Source organism: Lampetra planeri, chromosome 4 (assembly GCF_965212315.1).
Source record: "Lampetra planeri chromosome 4, kcLamPlan1.2.h2, whole genome shotgun sequence".
Classification (NCBI taxonomy): domain Eukaryota; kingdom Metazoa; phylum Chordata; class Hyperoartia; order Petromyzontiformes; family Petromyzontidae; genus Lampetra; species Lampetra planeri.
Window position 1 is genome coordinate 23,844,400 of NC_136110.1, and position 19,468 is coordinate 23,863,867.

Here is a 19,468-nt window from a genome sequence, read left to right on the forward strand (position 1 = left end):
CTAGAGAGAGACTCCACACCGACAGTACCGCCCTTCTCTCGGTACAGGCGCTACACCACAGAGAAACTACGCGCCACTACACATTCAACTAAAGCTGTAATTGTCAAAAAAATCGTTCAATATTAATATCATCCCATGTATGCAGTTAACATGCAAGTATCTACATGCCCCATGTTGCTTTTTCGGACATTAATTTTATACTTGGTAATTTGTACAGGACTTTTGCCTGCAGAGGTTTGCAACTAAGTGGTTTTGTCTTGAGCATTGAAAATCAAAGCACTTCGCGGCAAAAAAGGACAAAAACAGTGCTCGCATTCTAAATCATTAACGGTGCCACCTTTCTCAAGGGAAGAACGTGACAGTTGTGTCTGGAAATTTCCTGCCAATAATACACCTCAACGTTGTTCTCCAGTGGACAAAACTAAACGCTCAGAGTTGCACTGGCGCCTTTAAGCCCTTTCAAAGTGTTTGAGCAGAATACTGTACCTAATAAAATCATGCTGCTTTTGTGTAACATAGCAGCGAGTGTGCAATCAGTTTGTTATTTTGTTTGTTTATTTTTAAACATTTGACAAAAAAACATAAAATCAGCTCGTGTGCAATTTAAGTGCGTGGTGGATTATTAAATTGCAAAATCGTCATCGCTAGCAACGGCTTAGGAAGGCCTACATCCAGCAGTGGATTGATCATGGCTGATGATGATTCATGGAAACAGTGACAGTGCTTCAAACAGTTGTTAGGAAAAGACAAGTGGATGAACTTGTTGTGTGACACACGGATATAAAATACTCCTTCAACAAGGAAATTGTGTTCAGAAATAATTGACATAAACATTAGACACTGGGGAAAACGCTACTATAGGAACAAGGAACAAGTTGATTACCAAAAGAGCATTACGGTTTATGGTACATTAAGCGATTACGCTGGTGGTGTTTTTAAACATTGGGAAAATATTATGTGTACACGATTGAGTTCAGAGGTTAAATGTGTAGGAAAAAGCTCGTGAAAATGTCACACCACTCCCCCAGACTACATGGACAATCAGTTACTTAACCATACACATTATAATGAAAAATGGGACTACAGAAATAAATCCAGAGAGACTGACATGTCCTCAATTAATTTATAACAACTCTGACTTTGGATGTTGGCAGGGTTTACGCTTAAGAAGATGACTATATATCGACATTCGTTTTAGGTGACCATTGGGAATTAAGTCAACAAGTGTTTTAATGATGACCTTGAACCCTGTTCTACTTTGCACTCACCCCCTGTCCCATTGATGGTACTGCATATGCTCAGAGATGTCTTTGAATCGATCATTCAGGATGATGTCAAATGTCAATTAAAATGTATGGATTCATCTAAAGCATATTCAGATTTATATTTTCTTGAGGATTTGTTGTTTGACTTTCTTTAGTAAGTTATGTAGCTGTAGCATATACATAATTTAATTTCCTTATCTCGACTTTATGGATGCAGGACATGTGTTTATCATTTGTATTTGCTTTCTTGTAATTTAATATGAATAACCTTGTAACGCATTTGGTATTTTGGCCTGGCTAAAATAAATCTTTCATATGATGCAATTAAATTACATTATGCACTGTAATGTGAAAGAGGGAAGGAGATACACACAAAAGTAAACTTAGTTGTGGTTTCATCTTTTTTTTAAGCCACCATGTATGTTATTAAATACCCACAGAAACTTTTTGCAGGAACAATCCTGGATATTGGATGCAAAACATCTCATACGTTCACGTTGACTAATTTGCACTTGGTTGTATTCATGTGTGCATGTGTATTATATTTTACGTATATTTTCTTTCACAGCGCCATGCGGGGGAAACCTTACAGAGCCTGCTGGTTTCATTCTCTCTCCTAATTACCCTGAGCCGTACCCTCCTGGGAAGGAATGCGATTGGCAAGTTACCGTCACGGCAGACAATGTTATTTCTCTGACCTTTATCAGGTATGGCTTCTGCAAAGCGCTTCTCTGCACTATTGTGACATTAAAGGTCATCACACGGAAGCATAACTGCTAAGCAGTGCTAGTAATGTTACTTGTTAATGAGCACACTCTGTAAACGAGCCTCTGGTCTTTATAGCCCTTACAGTTCCTAATCAGTGAATGGGGTCATCCTTAAAGGTCATGGTAATTTAATTGCATGCTGCATATGGAGTTTAGTTGGACTCTTCCGACGAAGTTCGCGTACGTTGGTGGACATGACTTGTGGTGGAGCATAACAAGGTGGCTAATTGTTGAATTCCTCGCGTGCACAGCAGCTTGATATACTATGTTACTGCATGAGATATCCATGGATGCAATATTCAGATCCATTTTGTTTGATGCAATGCTTTAGTTCAGGAATCTCAGAAATAACCCTCACATTTATTTTTGTGGTGTATATGTGCATTCCGTAATGCTTTCTCAAATTGAGTGTGTTTAATATTTCATTATTTATTACGTCATTAAATATATGAAGGCTATTGAACTGACATATATCATGTTTAATGTAGGTATAGTCCAAGGCAAATCGAAAAAAATACATTACGTATAGTTCTATAAAAGTGTGAGTCTGGCAAGGTCATATCATTCATTTTCGGTTAATGACTCACAAATAACCTCTACTTTGCTCTGCTGTAAATGTTTTCCTCAGTCTTAGCAGTCTTAACACAATCTTGATTTGAAGCTTTCGTTACTGCAGGGATCCATACTCTTTGGTTCTTTCGGTAAAGTCACGTAGGTATATAATAAAATAAAATAAACCAGTCTGCTTTTTCATGTTTATTTATTTTTTACATCACAAAAACCACGTCCCTCTGAATGAAATATTCCACCTCTTGTCCACCCCTTCCATACTGAATGGCAGTTTTGATACCGAGACCAGCTACGACTTCCTGCACATATATGATGGCCCTGGCTCTTCCAGCCCACTGATCGCCAGCCTGCAAGGCTCCAAGCTGCCGGGGCGGATTGAGAGCACTGGCAACAGCATGTTTATGGCCTTTCGCAGCGATGACTCGCTCAGCCTCAGTGGTTTTCACATTGAATACAAGGGTGAGGTCGCCTAACGCAAGCACAACTTTCGACAAAAAGCAAAACTACACACACACGCACTGGCTACATATCCTCACATTTCACCCATGAAAATGTAAGATAGCAACGTACGATGGCATTATATTTTTTGTACAGGACATGTTTTATTTGTGTAAACGTGGGGCCTCTTGGCAGATCGCAAAAGTGATTGAACATGATTGTTTAAATGTTGAATGTGCATAAAATTCGTTTTGTGGGATAATTTGCAAGTGTTAAATCATACATTTCCTACTTTGTATGTTTTATGTAAATGTCTTTATTGAAGAGGTCAACATTCATACCCTTCAATGAAAACAACGGTTTTAGGATTTGTATTTTTATCTCTGTGAGCCAAGATTTCGTTTTCATTCATGGTGATTGTGATCTTTATGCTCGGCATTGAGAACAAAAGTCCACCGTTTTAATTTCAGAGTGGGAAAAATGCACATAATAAAAACTAGGCAGTTTTCTCACCAGGTAATGGCATGTTGCCCAATTGAATATGGTGTGGAATTGTTAGTGGCCCATACACTTTGTCTCAAAACTAAAAGTTTTGGTGAAAATGTAATCTGCACAGAGAAACCCCAAGAGTCCTGCTTTGATCCTGGGAACATACAGAATGGCTCCCGTCTGGGCACAGATGTCAAGCTACGGTCTACCATCACATATTTCTGTGACGCGGGCTACACAATCCAAGGCTACTCAACTCTGCTTTGTGTTATGAGCGAGGATGGGAGACCCATGTGGAACAGACCCATGCCATCCTGCCATGGTAAGTGAAGGATCCGCAGCCGTTAGCATTAAACCCACACATTTTGTACGACCACTCTTCCCCCCACTATTTTGGGAATATGCTGTTAAGTGCTCTCTGCCATATGTTACAGCTCCATGTGGGGGCAAAGCAACTGCCTCTGAAGGGGTGGTCCTTTCTCCTGGATACCCCAGAAATTACAGCAGTCCTCAACATTGTGTGCACACCATCACCGTGCCCAAGGATTTTGGTAAGCGTGTCTCAAACTACGTTGGCTTTGATTAGATTTTCGATGGAAAAAGTAGTGCGATCCAAAAATATCGAATTATGACTTGAAATTATTATATTTGTAACTTATCGTTTGGTCATATGATAATTATTACGTAGCTTCAGTCTTAAAATCCCCCTCAACCTAATGTTAACTCTGATGACTGTTCTTGAATCACCTGAATCTTTACGTGAGTGAAACACACCCAGCACAACCTTTTGCAGTAACGTCAAATACAGCAACACAGCGAAATACGCATTATGATCCAACTTAGTTTGTTGTGATACCTTCAACATGTCACCTTGTGTGCATTGCTGTTCAGTCATCTTCGGTCAGTACGCGACCTTTGAGACGTCGGTGAAAGATGTCGTCCATGTGTACGACGGACCCTCCCAGAGCTTCTTTTTGCTCAGCGCATTGTCAGGCTCCCACTCAGGTAACCTTGCACATCGTTCATACAAAAAAGCACTTAGCCAGCAGAGTAACGTTCATCAAAGTTATCGTCTATTTTCAACATGGCGTAATGTAATTTGATTTTACATGCCATTCATGCAAAAGTGGCTGTAAGTCTTGACCGTTCGCCAGGGAACGTAGTTAAAATTTATACTCTTTATTAAACAGAGTAACCGCATATTTAGATGTATTATCTGCTGTAGCAACCGTAAAAACAGAAGATGATGTTTTTGAGATGGCGTGGGACAGAACTACTGACATTCTGTGGCGTTTCAATTCACATGGTCACGTGCTTAAATTGGGCTCTCGAGTGTAGTGTGTTGATCGTCTCAGCCTAATAACCAATGACTCATCATCATCCGCCATCATCAGTCCACCGCTGGATGAAGGCCTTCCCAAACCACCAGCATCTATAATGATCCCGCGATGTAATTGTCAGCAACGTAGCACGTGCACACAAGTGGCATACAAATAACCACACAAACAAGCTCATTATTTAACATTTTATTTCGTACAAAATTTTAATAAATTCCAGCACTGACAATTCAGGATAGTTCTATGAAAATCTTTTCCCACAACCGTTCTCTGATGCAAGGGATGCTTTGCTCCATGAGAGTTGCCAATTAATCGTTCATCCCGTGACATGATGCCCGACAGATTCATTAAATTATAAAAAAAATAAACAGATAAAATAAAGATTATCTGTTTTGAAATGGGAGTCTTTATAACTGTTGTCATTTATCTTTTCCATTGTATTTTTCTCAATTTATTCAAATTTCGTCACAAGACGAAGATTGCATTTGTAAATCTTGCAGACAAATATATAACAATGCAATTTGTATTTATTTTCCATCTAAATGTAACCACGTTTTAAGATACTACATGATTAGGAATATCGATTTGACTGTCATGCGACAATCTCATAGGAGAGCGCATGGAATAGTGCAACCCCTATTTGGAGAATTTCTGACAAAAAATATTTTCTACAGACAATTTGTTATGCATGTAGTACATCTCACATATTGTATCGTATTTTACTTTGGTTTGAACATGTTTTTATATTTATGGCCTTTGGTATGAAACTGACAGATAATGACCTCCTGCTACCAGTAGAGTTCACTATACAACAGGCTGTCTACCTTTGGTAATTTATGTACAGGTAAAAATGAAGGAAATAGTTTAGGTGGGTCGTTTTTTTTAAGAGGATACGGTATAACATATTTTAGTGCTGTATAGACGAAATAAATTACTGCACTTCCATATGTGGTTGAATGTGATGTTGTGTCGGCGATTGTATTTGTAATGCTTTGTGTCTCCTCTATTTATCCAGGGAAAGTTATACCGTTAAGTTCGTCACATCAAATTACAATTGTGTTTTCACCGAGCAAAGGATCTAGTGCCAGGGGATATCACTTTGTATACAGAGGTAAAACATTTTTTTTTAATATTTTGTATTCATCATCATCCACCATGGTCTACCCACTGCTGGGTGAAGGCCTGTCCACTCCATTGTCATCCCCGCAGGGCCGTGCCACAATCCAACTCATTCCACGTGAGCTGCACTCGTTCTCTTGGCGGGTACGAGCTTTACGCTTGATGCCATTCCCTTCAAGTTCAAGTTCATTTATTTGGTATAGCCCTGTGAGCCATTCGGCTCTTGAATCGGGTGCAACCGCAACAAACAAAAAACCAAAACATGAACAAAAAACATCTTAAAGTGAATATGTGACTAAGTGCAAACAGAAAATCCAAAAAAAGACAGCAAAATATTGCAGAAAAAACACCGTACACCAACGCTGTGTGCAAAAATCCCAGTGGGATGCAAGTCAAACAACAACAACCACAAGACAACTTAGATTAAGGCCATCAGTCTAACTCTGTACTACAACAAACATGGCTAAACCAATACACTTTTCGAAATCACCAAAATAAAGCTATGAAAGCAATGAAAAAGCAATCATAGGAACTGTGACGGAATTTTCCCTTGACCAGTGTTGTCCATTGTCGTTGGCCCTTCATGTAGTGTGTCCTGCCCAAGGCCCTCTGACTTTGCTTTGCAGTCAATACGACGAGTCTCATTTGCATTTTCCATCTTACATGGTCTTATATATTTAAAAAAAAAACTGCATATAGCATAAATTATGGCTTCCCAAAAGGAATCTAATAAGTGTTTCTTGAGTCTGTTGTAAAATGCACATGAATCCGGAACTGTTATATACATAGAAAAGTGAGTAAAACTCTTTTGAGGAATAACGAGTTCATACCTAATCTCTTTTAGGATAACGTTAAACCAATGCTAATAATATATGTGTGAAATTACATGGAGGTTGCATGTATAGAAAAGTATTCACTGAATGTCAGACTATGCATACTATCCATAATAGAGGTTTTTGGGTTAGATCGCGTAAATATATAAATGTGTCGTTAAAACCCGCCACCACCCGACACAGCCAACTAGTAAGGGTTGTCACGTAAACAGAACATGCCAATTCGTCACTAGTATAGCACACCGGTGTGTTGGAGAGCCAAGCCACAACATTTACAAACTGAGCACGACGTTTCGCCAGTAATTACCACGAGCTTCATCAGGCGACAGCCAGATTTGTGGAGAAGTCTTACTGTTTTTTTCCTTATATAGAGGCGTAGATATGTTGACCACCCTTCCACGCTCTTGCACAATGTGGGGGGGGGGGGGGATTACTGAGGCAACGTACATTATGCATGTGCATTATATGAGCCCTTTACGCGATCTAACCCAAAAACCTTAATTATGGATGATATTGGTCGCGAAAGCCTACGTGTTATGCATACTATAATAACACATTTAAATAATACAAATTATTAAGTACACCACTTTGTCAAGCCTCAGCTGGATGTAAGCCTTCCCACAGTATTGGCCATTGGGGGGTTGTTTGACGATACTTCACCACATTGGTCAATAGTGGTTGGAAGGGGGTGGGGCGGGGGGGCAGATCTTGTGAATGTAAATGTGTTGATAAACCCGCCACCATCCAACACATCCAATTAGTAAGGTTTGTTATGTAAACAAAACATGCCAATCACTTACTAGTTCAGCACACCTATGTGTTGGAGAGTAAATGAGTACGACGTTTTGCCGGTAACAACCAGCCTCATCAGGCGACTGCCAAAATTGTGAAGAAATTATTCAGTTTCGGTCTTAAATAGAGGTGTGAATGTGATGTCACTGTGAGCCAATCCAGTGTGAAGACCAGAGGGAGGTTAATGTAGTCATATACATTGCAATGGATATATATTCGTTGGGTTATTCACAGTTAATCAAAATACATGATGTATGCACATTTTGTATGCACATGATGTATGTACATTACGTTAATCTAAGAGTATGCTACTGTTGTTAGTCGTGACCAAGAGTCAAACTTAGGTTGCTGGGTGCATTGTGCACTGTGCTCACAACTATGCCACCGCTCTACACATTTAATATCCCATTCGTAAAATATTTCCCCTGTCCCTTTATATGTGTGTCTGCCTGAATGACTCAAGCCATGGCACGTCTGACTTTGTCCTTTCTTGCTTTTGTGTTTTTAAGCCGTTCCAAGGACCAGTGCAACCCATTGCACTTCAATATCAGAACCCCTACATGGCCGCAGGATAGGTTTGGATTTTTCTGCGAATTCCATTGTGAGGTTTGAATGTAATCCAGGTTATACCCTTAAGGGAGCCCAGGCTATTCAGTGTACAACAGTAGCCAATGCATTGGCTCAGTGGAATGACTCTCTGCCGACTTGCTACGGTGAGTGTAATAAGTGTTCCCAAGTAAAACCTGGCAGACGCGATCATCATACACATTTGGATGGCCCTGCTGTTTACAAGCAAGAGCACAGACGTTTCAGTGGTTTTTTTTGTAATTATTATTTCTTCAGATATTTGAAATTCAGATTGCCTTAAACCAACAAAATATGTATGTGTGTAATGTTTTACTTGCGTACACACGCAGTCCTTTTAACACTATACTGCTGGATGAGGGCATCCCTACGCCACGTGGGTTGTGGGAGTTATTTGGGCAAAAACGTCTCCATTGCTGATCAGTGTGGGTGGTTGATGAAGATGGGCAACCAATGATGTGGGCACATAGAAGTAACTTACAACAATGTATTTTGTGAAAATGTATTTATGTTTTTTTTGCTGAAAAGTTTGCATGAATGTTTAGACAAAAGTACTTATTTTTATGAAGTGTGTATAAACCAATAATAATTTAATATATCTGCATTATATAACAAATGTAAGTGACCTTTGGCTAATGTGCAGATGCTTCGGTGAACTACATGGGCACGTTTGGTAGGCTATGGATGATGGCCTTTTACTGGAAGAGTTTCAATATGCAAATGATGCAATGAGTATTAATACCTTCTCTCTACTTTTGGTGGAGCGTTAGTTTGGCATCATTAGTTTAAAGCCGCACTTAATGCCCCTAGGCATGTTCAGATTTGTGTCCTATCCACTTTTTTTTAACCTATTCAAATTGATTATCTTTTTTTTGCTTTTTTTTGTTTTCAGCTCCCTGTGGAGGCAATCTGACGATTTACACGGGGACTATCCTGTCCCCTGGCTATCCGGAGATGTATGATAACAACTTGGACTGTGTTTGGAGAATTAGTGTACCAGAAGGAGATGGAATCCAGGTGCTAAACACACTTTTAATTATATATATCAGCATGAACATATTACACAAAATGCCGCATTTACACACTTACACAGGCAATTACCTTTATTATTTTAACGGGTAGCGTTTCCTACAAGTCCCTATACACTATTTAATGTGTGTGCTGTGTTTAGATATACAGGTGATACAAATATATGGTTTTTCAATTTTTTGTGCTTAGTTACTATTCTCTTTTTGAGGAGACCACCATTTTACTATGATTTAAAATTAAAATCAATGCTGTAAAAGAAGGAATACGTGGATCACCGCGGGATAGAGGTTTGGTTGAAATGGGGGTTCTTGGTTCATCAGCAGTAGCAGAATCTTTCTCATCGTTATTGTCATCATCATTTACCATCATAAACTTTATCATATTCAGCTCTGCATCATCTTAATTCATCATCATAGTTAATCATAATACTCATCACTGTCATAATTTCTTCATTGTGTTCAGCATCGTCTTGATCGTCATTGTTTATACTTACTGATAATATAATCTGTCAGTGACTTAGTGGTGCATTCTGCACGTTGGTGGATGGCAGAGGATCTCTTTTCCATACAAACACACACTCTCTATCTGTTACGCTAGTGATCTGGCTACCATACTAACACATACGCTAGTGTTCTGTGTATCTGTTACACTTGTGATCAGTCTCCCATACGAACACACACACTCGTGTTTTGTCTATCTGTTACGCTAATGTCCTGTCTCCCATACAAACACACACGCTTGTGTTATGTCTATCTGTTATGCAGTGTGCGTGTTCGTATGGGAGCCATATAGAGCCCAGTTGGCTCGTTCTGGACAATTGCTCAGCACAATCAGTACACATGGCTCACATTTCTCTTGGTACTTCCCCGGCTACTGATTGGCTGTGGGGTAAAAGCAATGTCATGACCCAACCTAATTCGGCAGATCATTTTTACTGAATTTCTGCATAACACTAATACTAACCATGATTTTGGAAACAAACTCTACATCAATCAGTCATTTCTCACCCACAAGCCCCCCTAACAAAACAAACGTCAAGGCCGATTGTTTCATGAGAAGGAATAACTGTGTCAGTTTTTTTTTTAAATATCAGAGGTATAAATTAAGGTGACTGGTAATCAATTGAGTTTGTCTTGCTAGCCAGTTTAAAATAGGATGGAATCAATAATTGTATGGTTATTCAATACTGGGGACATCCATAATAGCGTCTATTTGTACATAAATATAGTTTAGCTGCATTCACACATTGTTTACACTCACTTCACGTGCATGTAACAATTAACCTTTCTCACAGGTTCAATTTGTTAACTTTGCAACGGAACATAATTGGGACACATTGGATATTTACGATGGACCTGATGTGAATTCACCCAAGCTTGGAAGCTTCTCTGGTAATTAATAATTCGCTATCAAGACACATGTTGAATGTTGTGTTATGTACAAATTGCTTCAATATTTGCATCTTGTATCAATTAGCAATGCATGCATGTATGTTGAGTTTCTGTTGCACCATACACAGCCAACCATGCTAATTGGAGGTGCATAACATACACATGGCATCGCATTGTTTAAGTTTCTCTATACATACAAAATTATGGATAATTATTTTCAGTTATATACTTTCATGAACAGTATACTCATTGTCGTTTAACATTTTTCCTTTTTTGTGTTTTACAGGGACAACAGTTCCAACTTTCATTAACAGCAGCTCCAACCAACTCTACCTGCATTTCCAAACAGACCTTAGTTTGGGTATTGTAGGCTTCCACGTAAAATACTCGGGTAAGAAAGTGTAACCTTCACTTTGTTTATTGCAACATAAACGCGGTGTAATAGTCTGTTAGATATAAATGAAGAGAACTGTAAGCACATATTGTAATTGTTTTTTGACATGTTTTTAAGAATGCAACGCGAGGACGTACATAAATATCTAAGTAAAGGAGGACTGTTTTGTGATATGTCGTGGACACTTTCTTCAGTACTCCTAATGCAATGTTTACCAAACGCGTTAAGATAGAACGATTTTGAAGCACTAACGGTACAAACGCAAGCACCTTTTATCTCACGAGAATACTTTTTTGAACCATCACTATCCCAGTATATATTTACTGGGGCTTTCACCGTTGCTCCATTGTACTATTTATGTATATTGTACACGTGAGTAACATATAGACAATTGCGAGCCATCATGGTGATTTAGTGATCCGACACCATGAACTTAAATAATTCTCTCATCATTATAAATTACACCCAAGGGAGGGCAATAACATTTTAATCCAAGCATTTTAAAAAAGCCAATCCCACACCAACTACTTTTTTTTCAATGCACTGTACTATTTTTCCCCTTTGAAGTCATGATGACTGACGATCCTAGGTTGTGTTAATTTTGAAATAAAACTGAATGTACTCTGTTGCAAGGAAAACTATTGGTATGTTGCTGTCATTCTTGACTGTTAATGCTGATGCTATTCATAAACATGTGATATTCGTATTCTTGCCTTTTTTTCTGTTCTCCCCAATAGCCATAGGTCTTTCCTCATGCTCAGAGCCCAACACTCCAAGTAACGGTATAAAAATGGGGAACAGTTTCCTTGTCAATGACATTGTGTCGTTCGAATGTGAACCTGGATTTAAACTTCAGGTAAGCCACCCTCTGTAACGGTGCATCCCTTACGTAACACTCTGATATAGGTTCGGCCAGGTGGCTGAGCGGCAGAGTCAGCGGCTTACAATTGGAAGGTCGCAGAGTTCTAAGCCTGGTGAGGGGGGGAATCCTTAAATTGGAATGTGGAAATCCGACCACTGGCTCCAGGGCTGTAAGATGTTCACCATCTCAGCGCTCATTTGACCGAGAAAATCGCTTTGACTTCCAAAAATATATTATTTGCATTATATATTATTATTTTATATATACAGCGCATTTATACGTTATGCATGAGTTTTGGTTGTGCGCACACATGATAAATCAAAGACTATGTATTATTTTTTTTATTAAATGCTTTTATTTAATTCAAAGGAATGTTTCCTAGAGAAAGTCTTGTTTTTGAGGTAGTAGACATGCTTCATGTTTAATGAGTAGCAATACAGCATATGACAGTAAAGTCTATTTAAGTAATGCATAAGCAATTAGCATGTTGGGATATTCTGTAGAATGTATGCAGACATTGCCAAGGAGCTACTGAAATATTTACCACAAACTGTCGACACAATCTCCACATTTTTCACATAATTAGCCACCTGTAACTTAAAAATAGCTTGTAGTCATGTATTAATACATGGCAGTATGTTTAGCTATGGATGACAGTTATTTTGTTGATAAAATTTAAAAGAATAATACGTAATATGTATTGGAAAATGGGCCATTCAACCAGCTAAATACGTTATGTAAAAATATATATAATGTCTTCATGTACATATGATTATAATAGTGATTGATTTCACCGTATTTTTTTATACACAGGGCCATAAGCATATCATGTGCATGCCTGGTCCAGTGCGACGCTGGAATTTTCCTCCCCCTATCTGTACAGGTAAGTGCTGGAGACTGTTTAGCATCAGCATTCTTTCACCACGTGATGAGCATTTTTCTAACCTAGTATATACTCCACGTTATCATCAAATGCCATGGTCAATTGGCTTATAGATGAAAGCCTCTCCAAACTGCCACCATCTCTCCAAATTCCACAATGCAACAATCCACCTCCATCACTTCATCTCCTCAGCACATGTCCTCTCAGACACGTTCTGTTTCTTACCTGGCAATTATTATTTTAATGTAATTATTTTTGACAATCTGCCATCATTCGTTCTAGAAATGTGTCCTACCAAACGTCACATACTTGTATCACGAATTATTAAATATATCCACCAACAAACCATGAACATGTACGCATGGATTATAATGGATTTGGACTACTGGATGTCCCAAAATATCTTGTAACTTAAAATATTTCTTTCAAAAGATTTGTGTAATAGTTTTTTTTTACATTAATAATCACAACACACATTTTTTTATCAAAAATGTGCAAGACAAGATCTTATATGAAACGGGTGACCATTAACACCAATGGACCAGTGAAAAATATATTGGTGAGGACCTCATATTTCCCAAAAAATACCCCTTTTTCACATTTTTTTCCAATTGTAAATAGGACAGGATATGATCGTGTCACAACTGTGCATGGATTCTTTTGGGAAACCGTTTCACGATTAATTTTTTTTTAAAGAGACTGGAATTCTTGTACACCCTAAACATATTCTGTATATATATGGGAATACCCCAATTAACTTTTCCCCCTTTTACTTTGTTTATCAAATGTGTCGTCACTTTAAAATTAATACCACGACCTGATTTGCGTCACCTCATCCCACACTTACGTCGCTGACAGCACCATCCATCCTGTCTCGTATCCATTGCATCAGCCTTCGCCTCCAACGACCATGTCCACAAACTACTTTGCGTCACACGTAAATAAATGCACTGTTCTTGAGAGTACAATATATTATTTACATACAGTTTTTTGGTGATTTCGAAAACAATCGCTTTGATTTATATTGTTCCGATATTCGTTGCACATTTAATCAATGCATGCCACACGTAAACCGGGGTATTACTGCACTCATAGTCCAGCATCAATCCCTTGTTTCACATCGGTTACCAACAACTATTCTCAGTGCACTGCTAAATGAAAACTACTTTACAGAAGCACCATGCCTCTAAGCATGCGTGTCTTATCTTGATTTGAAGCTTTCGTGACTGCAGGAAATACTCTTTGGTTCTTTCGGTAAAGTCATGTAGAAAGATAAAATAATATTTTTTATTTCATACATTTATTTTATTTTTCTACGTGACTTTACCGAAAGAACCAAAGAGTCATGCGTGTCTAAGTTGACAACATGTAATGTTGATAAAGATTGAACACACTCCAGCAGAACCTCCAATGCAATGCAGTTCTCTCTTATAGCTACCTTCTTAAGCATTGTTTTAACAAAATTAGGTCCTTACCAATATATTTCTGTTCATATTTTTGGTTAAAATTATTGTTCATTATAACATACTATATGTGACATATCCATGATTAGCGCATATGCACCAATGTTACATCACTGTTGTAATCACTTGACTGTGTATTGAATGCAGATTTAAATCATGATGACCTCTAACATGATCTTTTTCTCTGTGCCCTTGCCTTGTAGCGGTCTGTGGTGGAACTATGATGGACTTTAATGGCATTATTCTCAGCCCTGATTTTCCTGGAAATTACCCAAGCAACGTAGAGTGCCATTGGAAAATTGAATTGCCTATCGGTTATGGTGAGCTGAAGACAATTTATGAAACTCCGTGGATTATCGTTGGTTTTGTTTTCATTATAAAATAACGATTCTCGAATGTAAAAATATCGACAAGAACTGAACAATTGTGACATAAAAAATTTAACTGATAATCTCATGCTCAAGATATTAATCCAAGGCAGTAGTGTAGCTTTTTGTTATTTATCTTAACTGGTGATGGTTCATTAATTTGTAGCAACAAATCTCTTTTTTTCTCTTAAAACAAATAATAGAGGGTGGACACTGCTAAATAATCTCAATAAAAATGGATTGTTCCTTAGTTATTGCTTCCACTAGTACGTGCATGCGGTCCTCAGCAAAATCACGAGGAGTGTTCCATTTATTTTATAGGGGTAGGTTAATGTCGTTCCATATCTCTACATCCACACTTATTTTACAGCAGCACCGTTGGTTACTTCTCACGACAAAAGTTAAACTGTAGTGTAAGTCACACACAGCATATGTTCCTGTTTTGTGCGGTACAATTTTAGAGTAATTCAAAATAAATGTGTAAAAAAACGTTAAATCCATTGATTTTTGGCTCGCATTTGTTTTCAGGTGTGTATCTTCAATTTGAAAATTTTACGACGGAGCTTGATCACGACTACCTCGAGATCCGTACCGAAATAGCGGAAGTGAGCAGCACGATTGGCCGATTCAGTGGGCCCACTGTGCCCGCCGCACTTCTCAGCACCACTCACCGGACCACAATGCACTTCCACAGTGATTATTCTCAAAGCAAATCGGGCTTCAAGATCTTTTACGAAGGTAAGGCTCGCTCGCTTGAAAACAAAAAATGACGAAATGTGTGGTCGTCGTTTACAGGCTATCTGTCCATGGATCGTGATGATAATGAAGGGTCACTACAATCAATCAGACTGCAGAGTAATAACAAAAAAACCTTAGCAAAGTAACTGTTTGCATGGAGACTTGTGTTGTTATACTTTTTCAGCCAAAGAAACATGTTTTTTTCGATTCATCATTGATACATCTCTAACTTAACTAAGTACATATTTGAAAAATGAAATAAGCATCTGGATAACAGATTTGCTGAATTTGGCACAAACAAATCACTGCTGGTGTCATGGTTATCACACCGGATTTGCAATCGAGAGGTCAATGATTCTATCTCCCAGTTTGGCAGTTAAAACAATTGGCAACTTTATAAAATCCGCCTCCTTTGTCCACCTGGTAGTATGAAAGGGTGCATCACAGTTCGTCCATTGGTAGGTCGAGTGGGGTGGGGTGAAGTGTGGGTATTCCCACTGCTTTCAGGCTGGTCAGCATGGAGGAATAGGCCATATGCCCTCAAGAAGGCTCTCTAGAACTCACTCTAATGGAGCCTCATCCACTAGCAGTGGCATGGGGAAGTAATATCAGGGCTGCACCTTTTTGAATCAGTGCAGCAATTGCAGTGTGCAGGTTGACTTAAATTGTCTCACTCTTTACAGAAACAAGGGCATTACATGGTTTTAGAATGTTAGCTCCAACAGCTTTCCTCTGGTGCATGATTTGTCTACCAAGTGGTGTACTGGAATGCACTGAGCTTTTTTTAAAATGTCCTTTCTGGCAATGCACTGGCGTGAACTAAACCGCTGTGCAATATTCATATGGTGGGTAACATTGCTGTAACAAATGATGTGTGTCACAATTAATGTCTGTGCACCTGTGGGGAGGTGTAGGTGTGGGGCATTAATTACGGAATATGTAATTTGTTATATGGGCAGTTCGAATTATTGCCATTTACTCTCCTGTCCAGCCTCGACCCCATTTCCCACCAGGGAGGATAAATACATGTAATATATATAATGTTGCATGCAAGCGCGCGCTCAGATGCAACGCACTCATGGGGCTTATTTTAGCCTCGTAGATGTAAATAAACGGTATCTCGTCATATCCTAATGTCAGTCTCTACTTACTTAATTAATGCACTCTTTAAGACATGGGACCTGTCAGCGATGTCAGTAGACAGTTATTCTCTTATCCTACCTTATAGGAGCTTCCATTATGATCTTGCATTGTAGCTATACATGCATAACCAATCAAGACGTTTGGATGCAATACTAGCTTAAATGACTGATTATGTTATCATAAATGTAGAAAATATTTGGTTATTTTATATATACAAATATAAAGATTAACATATTGTGGTCCAATTTTATTTTACAGTTAAGAGCTTAGATAAATTTGTGTAATAATTTCACAAGTTGAATGTGATAACTTTGTTGGGTTATTCGAAATGTCAATCAACATCGCATGATCTGAACATTCAATACTAGACTTTATATGATCTATTTCCCATGATGTAATTTTAATGAGTATAAGATTAAAGTGAATTTCTAAGAATGTATATTTTTTAAATGGATGTCCATGGAATGTGTTTTATAATTTCCTATGTTGGATGTTTTGTATTACTACGTGGTAATGAGGAATTACATTGTTTTTGTACCACTTCATTTTAAACTGCATTGACATTAATTTCGATGTTTTAGCTCATTAAATTTCAAAATAACAAAAAGTGGTACCGTGAATCTAATTTATTGCTCCATGTGAACATTACACGATTTCCAAACCAAACTAAATTGTCTCATATCCAAATAGGAATCGGCATTTTTAGAGTTCAGAATTTTGCCTGCAGTCATTATAACCTGAGAATAGATTCGTTTGAATCAGCAGATATAATTATGCACCTCAAGCGCTTCTTCTGTGGTTCAGTTCTGACCACTGAACCATTGATTTAATTTTGATTGTTGCTTTCATTTTTTGTGAGCGTCTGTAGCCAGAAGGAAATGTTATGTGCTTGTCTATGCATACATTTGTCACAGTTTTTTCATGAAGCTAAAATTATTTAATACCTTAAAGTTTTACCAAAACCTTGCTTTGAGATTGTTTAAAATAAATATGCGATCCTATGTCCTTTTGAAATTATAAGCTAATTTTAGTAACATGTTACAGTGACTCCTTTTATGAAATGATATTACTCCTTAGAAAAAAAGTCATTAAAATACGTGCATCTACAACCTTTTGTCAAGGGCCTCCCCACACATATAATTTTGGGTCCTGGGGGTTATTTGGCCATACTTCACCATGCCAGCCCCTTAGCAGCCTATAACACCTGTTAAACATGGTTGTTATGGTTGTGAGAGCTGTAATACATTTGAAACAGACCACACTGAGACAGGAGAAGGAGACAAGTACATTTAGTTTTAAGTTTGAAGTTATTGCGATATTTTAGTTTTGGGTGCATGACAGTATGTCCTGACTCTTGCACTCAATTGTAGTGACTGTTCTTTTAACTACTGCTGTTTTTTTGTGAACGGTTTAAAATTCATAATTACTAAAATCAACTGACAACAGATTTTTGTGAACGCACCAGATCAGCCGAACCCAAAGCCTCCTGTTAACCCCCTGTGCACACACACATGCAGCACTTACCTAACTCTCCCCAGTTTCAATAGGATCCCACATTTATTTTACGTAAAAATTTCGACTTTATAAATTACACATTAGTGTTTAATCCCTTATAAATAATCGGTGTTATACAAGAAAATACAGACATTTAAAAATAAAATTCCATCCCCTTCACTGCCAAATCTCCCAGAAGTTTCCATATTATCTTGAAAATGCTACACTTGCACGATGACACGTGCGGTATGTGAAATATTTCTGCAAAAGTTGAAAAGTGCATGAGACATATGGAGAAGTGCGTGCTTTTAAAGATGCTTATAGACCAGAAATAGGAACACATTAGTCAAGGGACAAAAACTTTTCAGAGATGTAAAATTTACTGCTCAGCGAAGTAAGTGGGCTTGGGCAGGACACATCCCTAGAATGGACGATTATCAATGGATGAGATTGGTGATGGATTTGCAGTAAAATGACTGAATGTGCCCAAGAGGATGGCCACTATGGAGATGCACAGTTCATGTTCATGTCCATACTGAGATTGGTTCAGGTGCAGGAGTGAGATAGAGTGTGGGGTTTTGGCATTGGGAGGCCTACATCTAGCAATGCATAGACAATGGCTGATGATGATAATGATCATGACCATAATGATGTCCACCCATTAACCTTCAAATGTATTTATACTTACCCCAAACGTAATATTAAGTGTGCTGTAAATGAATGTTGAACTCACTCGTGTGTGTGTATCTGTGTCCGTGTATATATCTGTGTGTCAAGCGTATGAGTTGCAGAACTGTCCGGACCCAAAGCCATTCCGAAATGGCTTTGTCGTGGGTTCCAACTTTGGGGTTGGCCATTCCATCTCCTTTGAATGCTTCTCAGGCTACGTACTGATGGGTCAATCTATTCTAACCTGTCAACATGGTGTCAATCGGAACTGGGACCATCCCTTCCCCAGCTGTATTGGTAAGTCCACTGCAAATCAAAAGAAATGCTAGCCTACCAGCGCTGGGCCAATTCTTCAACCACATCAATTCAATACAAGTTACCATTCTTGGATGTGTTAATCAAAAAGAGACCAGATGGCTCAATGGGACACCCTGTCTACAGATGCCTACCTAAAACCTGACTCCCACCACCATCCATCCCAGAAGAATTCCCTCATCAAAACTCTACACCATAGAGCTCATTGTATTGCCGACCATCACCACTTAGCCAGTGAACTGGAGCACGTACACCAACCCCTCAATATTAATTGATATTCGGACTACACAATTCGTAAAGCCATCACCCCAACCGTTGGGAAAGAGCCCTCTGAGGACCCAATCAAAACCATCACCTTGCCATACATAGCAGGGATTACCAAAAAAATTCCAAAATCATGAGCAAACACAGTACATAAAATTCGTGATCTATTCCCATCTGTGAAGGATGTGATCCCTGACATGCAATACCCCGGTGTCATTAGGGAAACTAAGCGACATGTCTCAGACTGTGTACATGAACAT

At 38.5% G+C, this 19,468-nt stretch overlaps 1 protein-coding gene across 1 annotated transcript in view; it reads left to right on the plus strand.

Annotated features, from left to right (window-relative positions):
• LOC144717850 (CUB and sushi domain-containing protein 3-like) overlaps window positions 1-19,468 on the plus strand; it is a 449,456-nt gene that overhangs the window by 352,813 nt on the left and 77,175 nt on the right. The window contains exons 29-43 of the mRNA XM_078593564.1: window positions 1,834-1,972; window positions 2,874-3,061; window positions 3,657-3,851; window positions 3,964-4,080; window positions 4,421-4,534; window positions 5,882-5,977; window positions 8,120-8,323; window positions 9,088-9,212; window positions 10,519-10,615; window positions 10,902-11,006; window positions 11,747-11,865; window positions 12,685-12,754; window positions 14,421-14,537; window positions 15,114-15,323; window positions 18,738-18,926. Coding sequence (XP_078449690.1) covers window positions 1,834-1,972; window positions 2,874-3,061; window positions 3,657-3,851; window positions 3,964-4,080; window positions 4,421-4,534; window positions 5,882-5,977; window positions 8,120-8,323; window positions 9,088-9,212; window positions 10,519-10,615; window positions 10,902-11,006; window positions 11,747-11,865; window positions 12,685-12,754; window positions 14,421-14,537; window positions 15,114-15,323; window positions 18,738-18,926 — 2,085 coding nt within the window. The remainder of the gene's footprint in view (window positions 1-1,833; window positions 1,973-2,873; window positions 3,062-3,656; window positions 3,852-3,963; window positions 4,081-4,420; window positions 4,535-5,881; window positions 5,978-8,119; window positions 8,324-9,087; window positions 9,213-10,518; window positions 10,616-10,901; window positions 11,007-11,746; window positions 11,866-12,684; window positions 12,755-14,420; window positions 14,538-15,113; window positions 15,324-18,737; window positions 18,927-19,468) is intronic.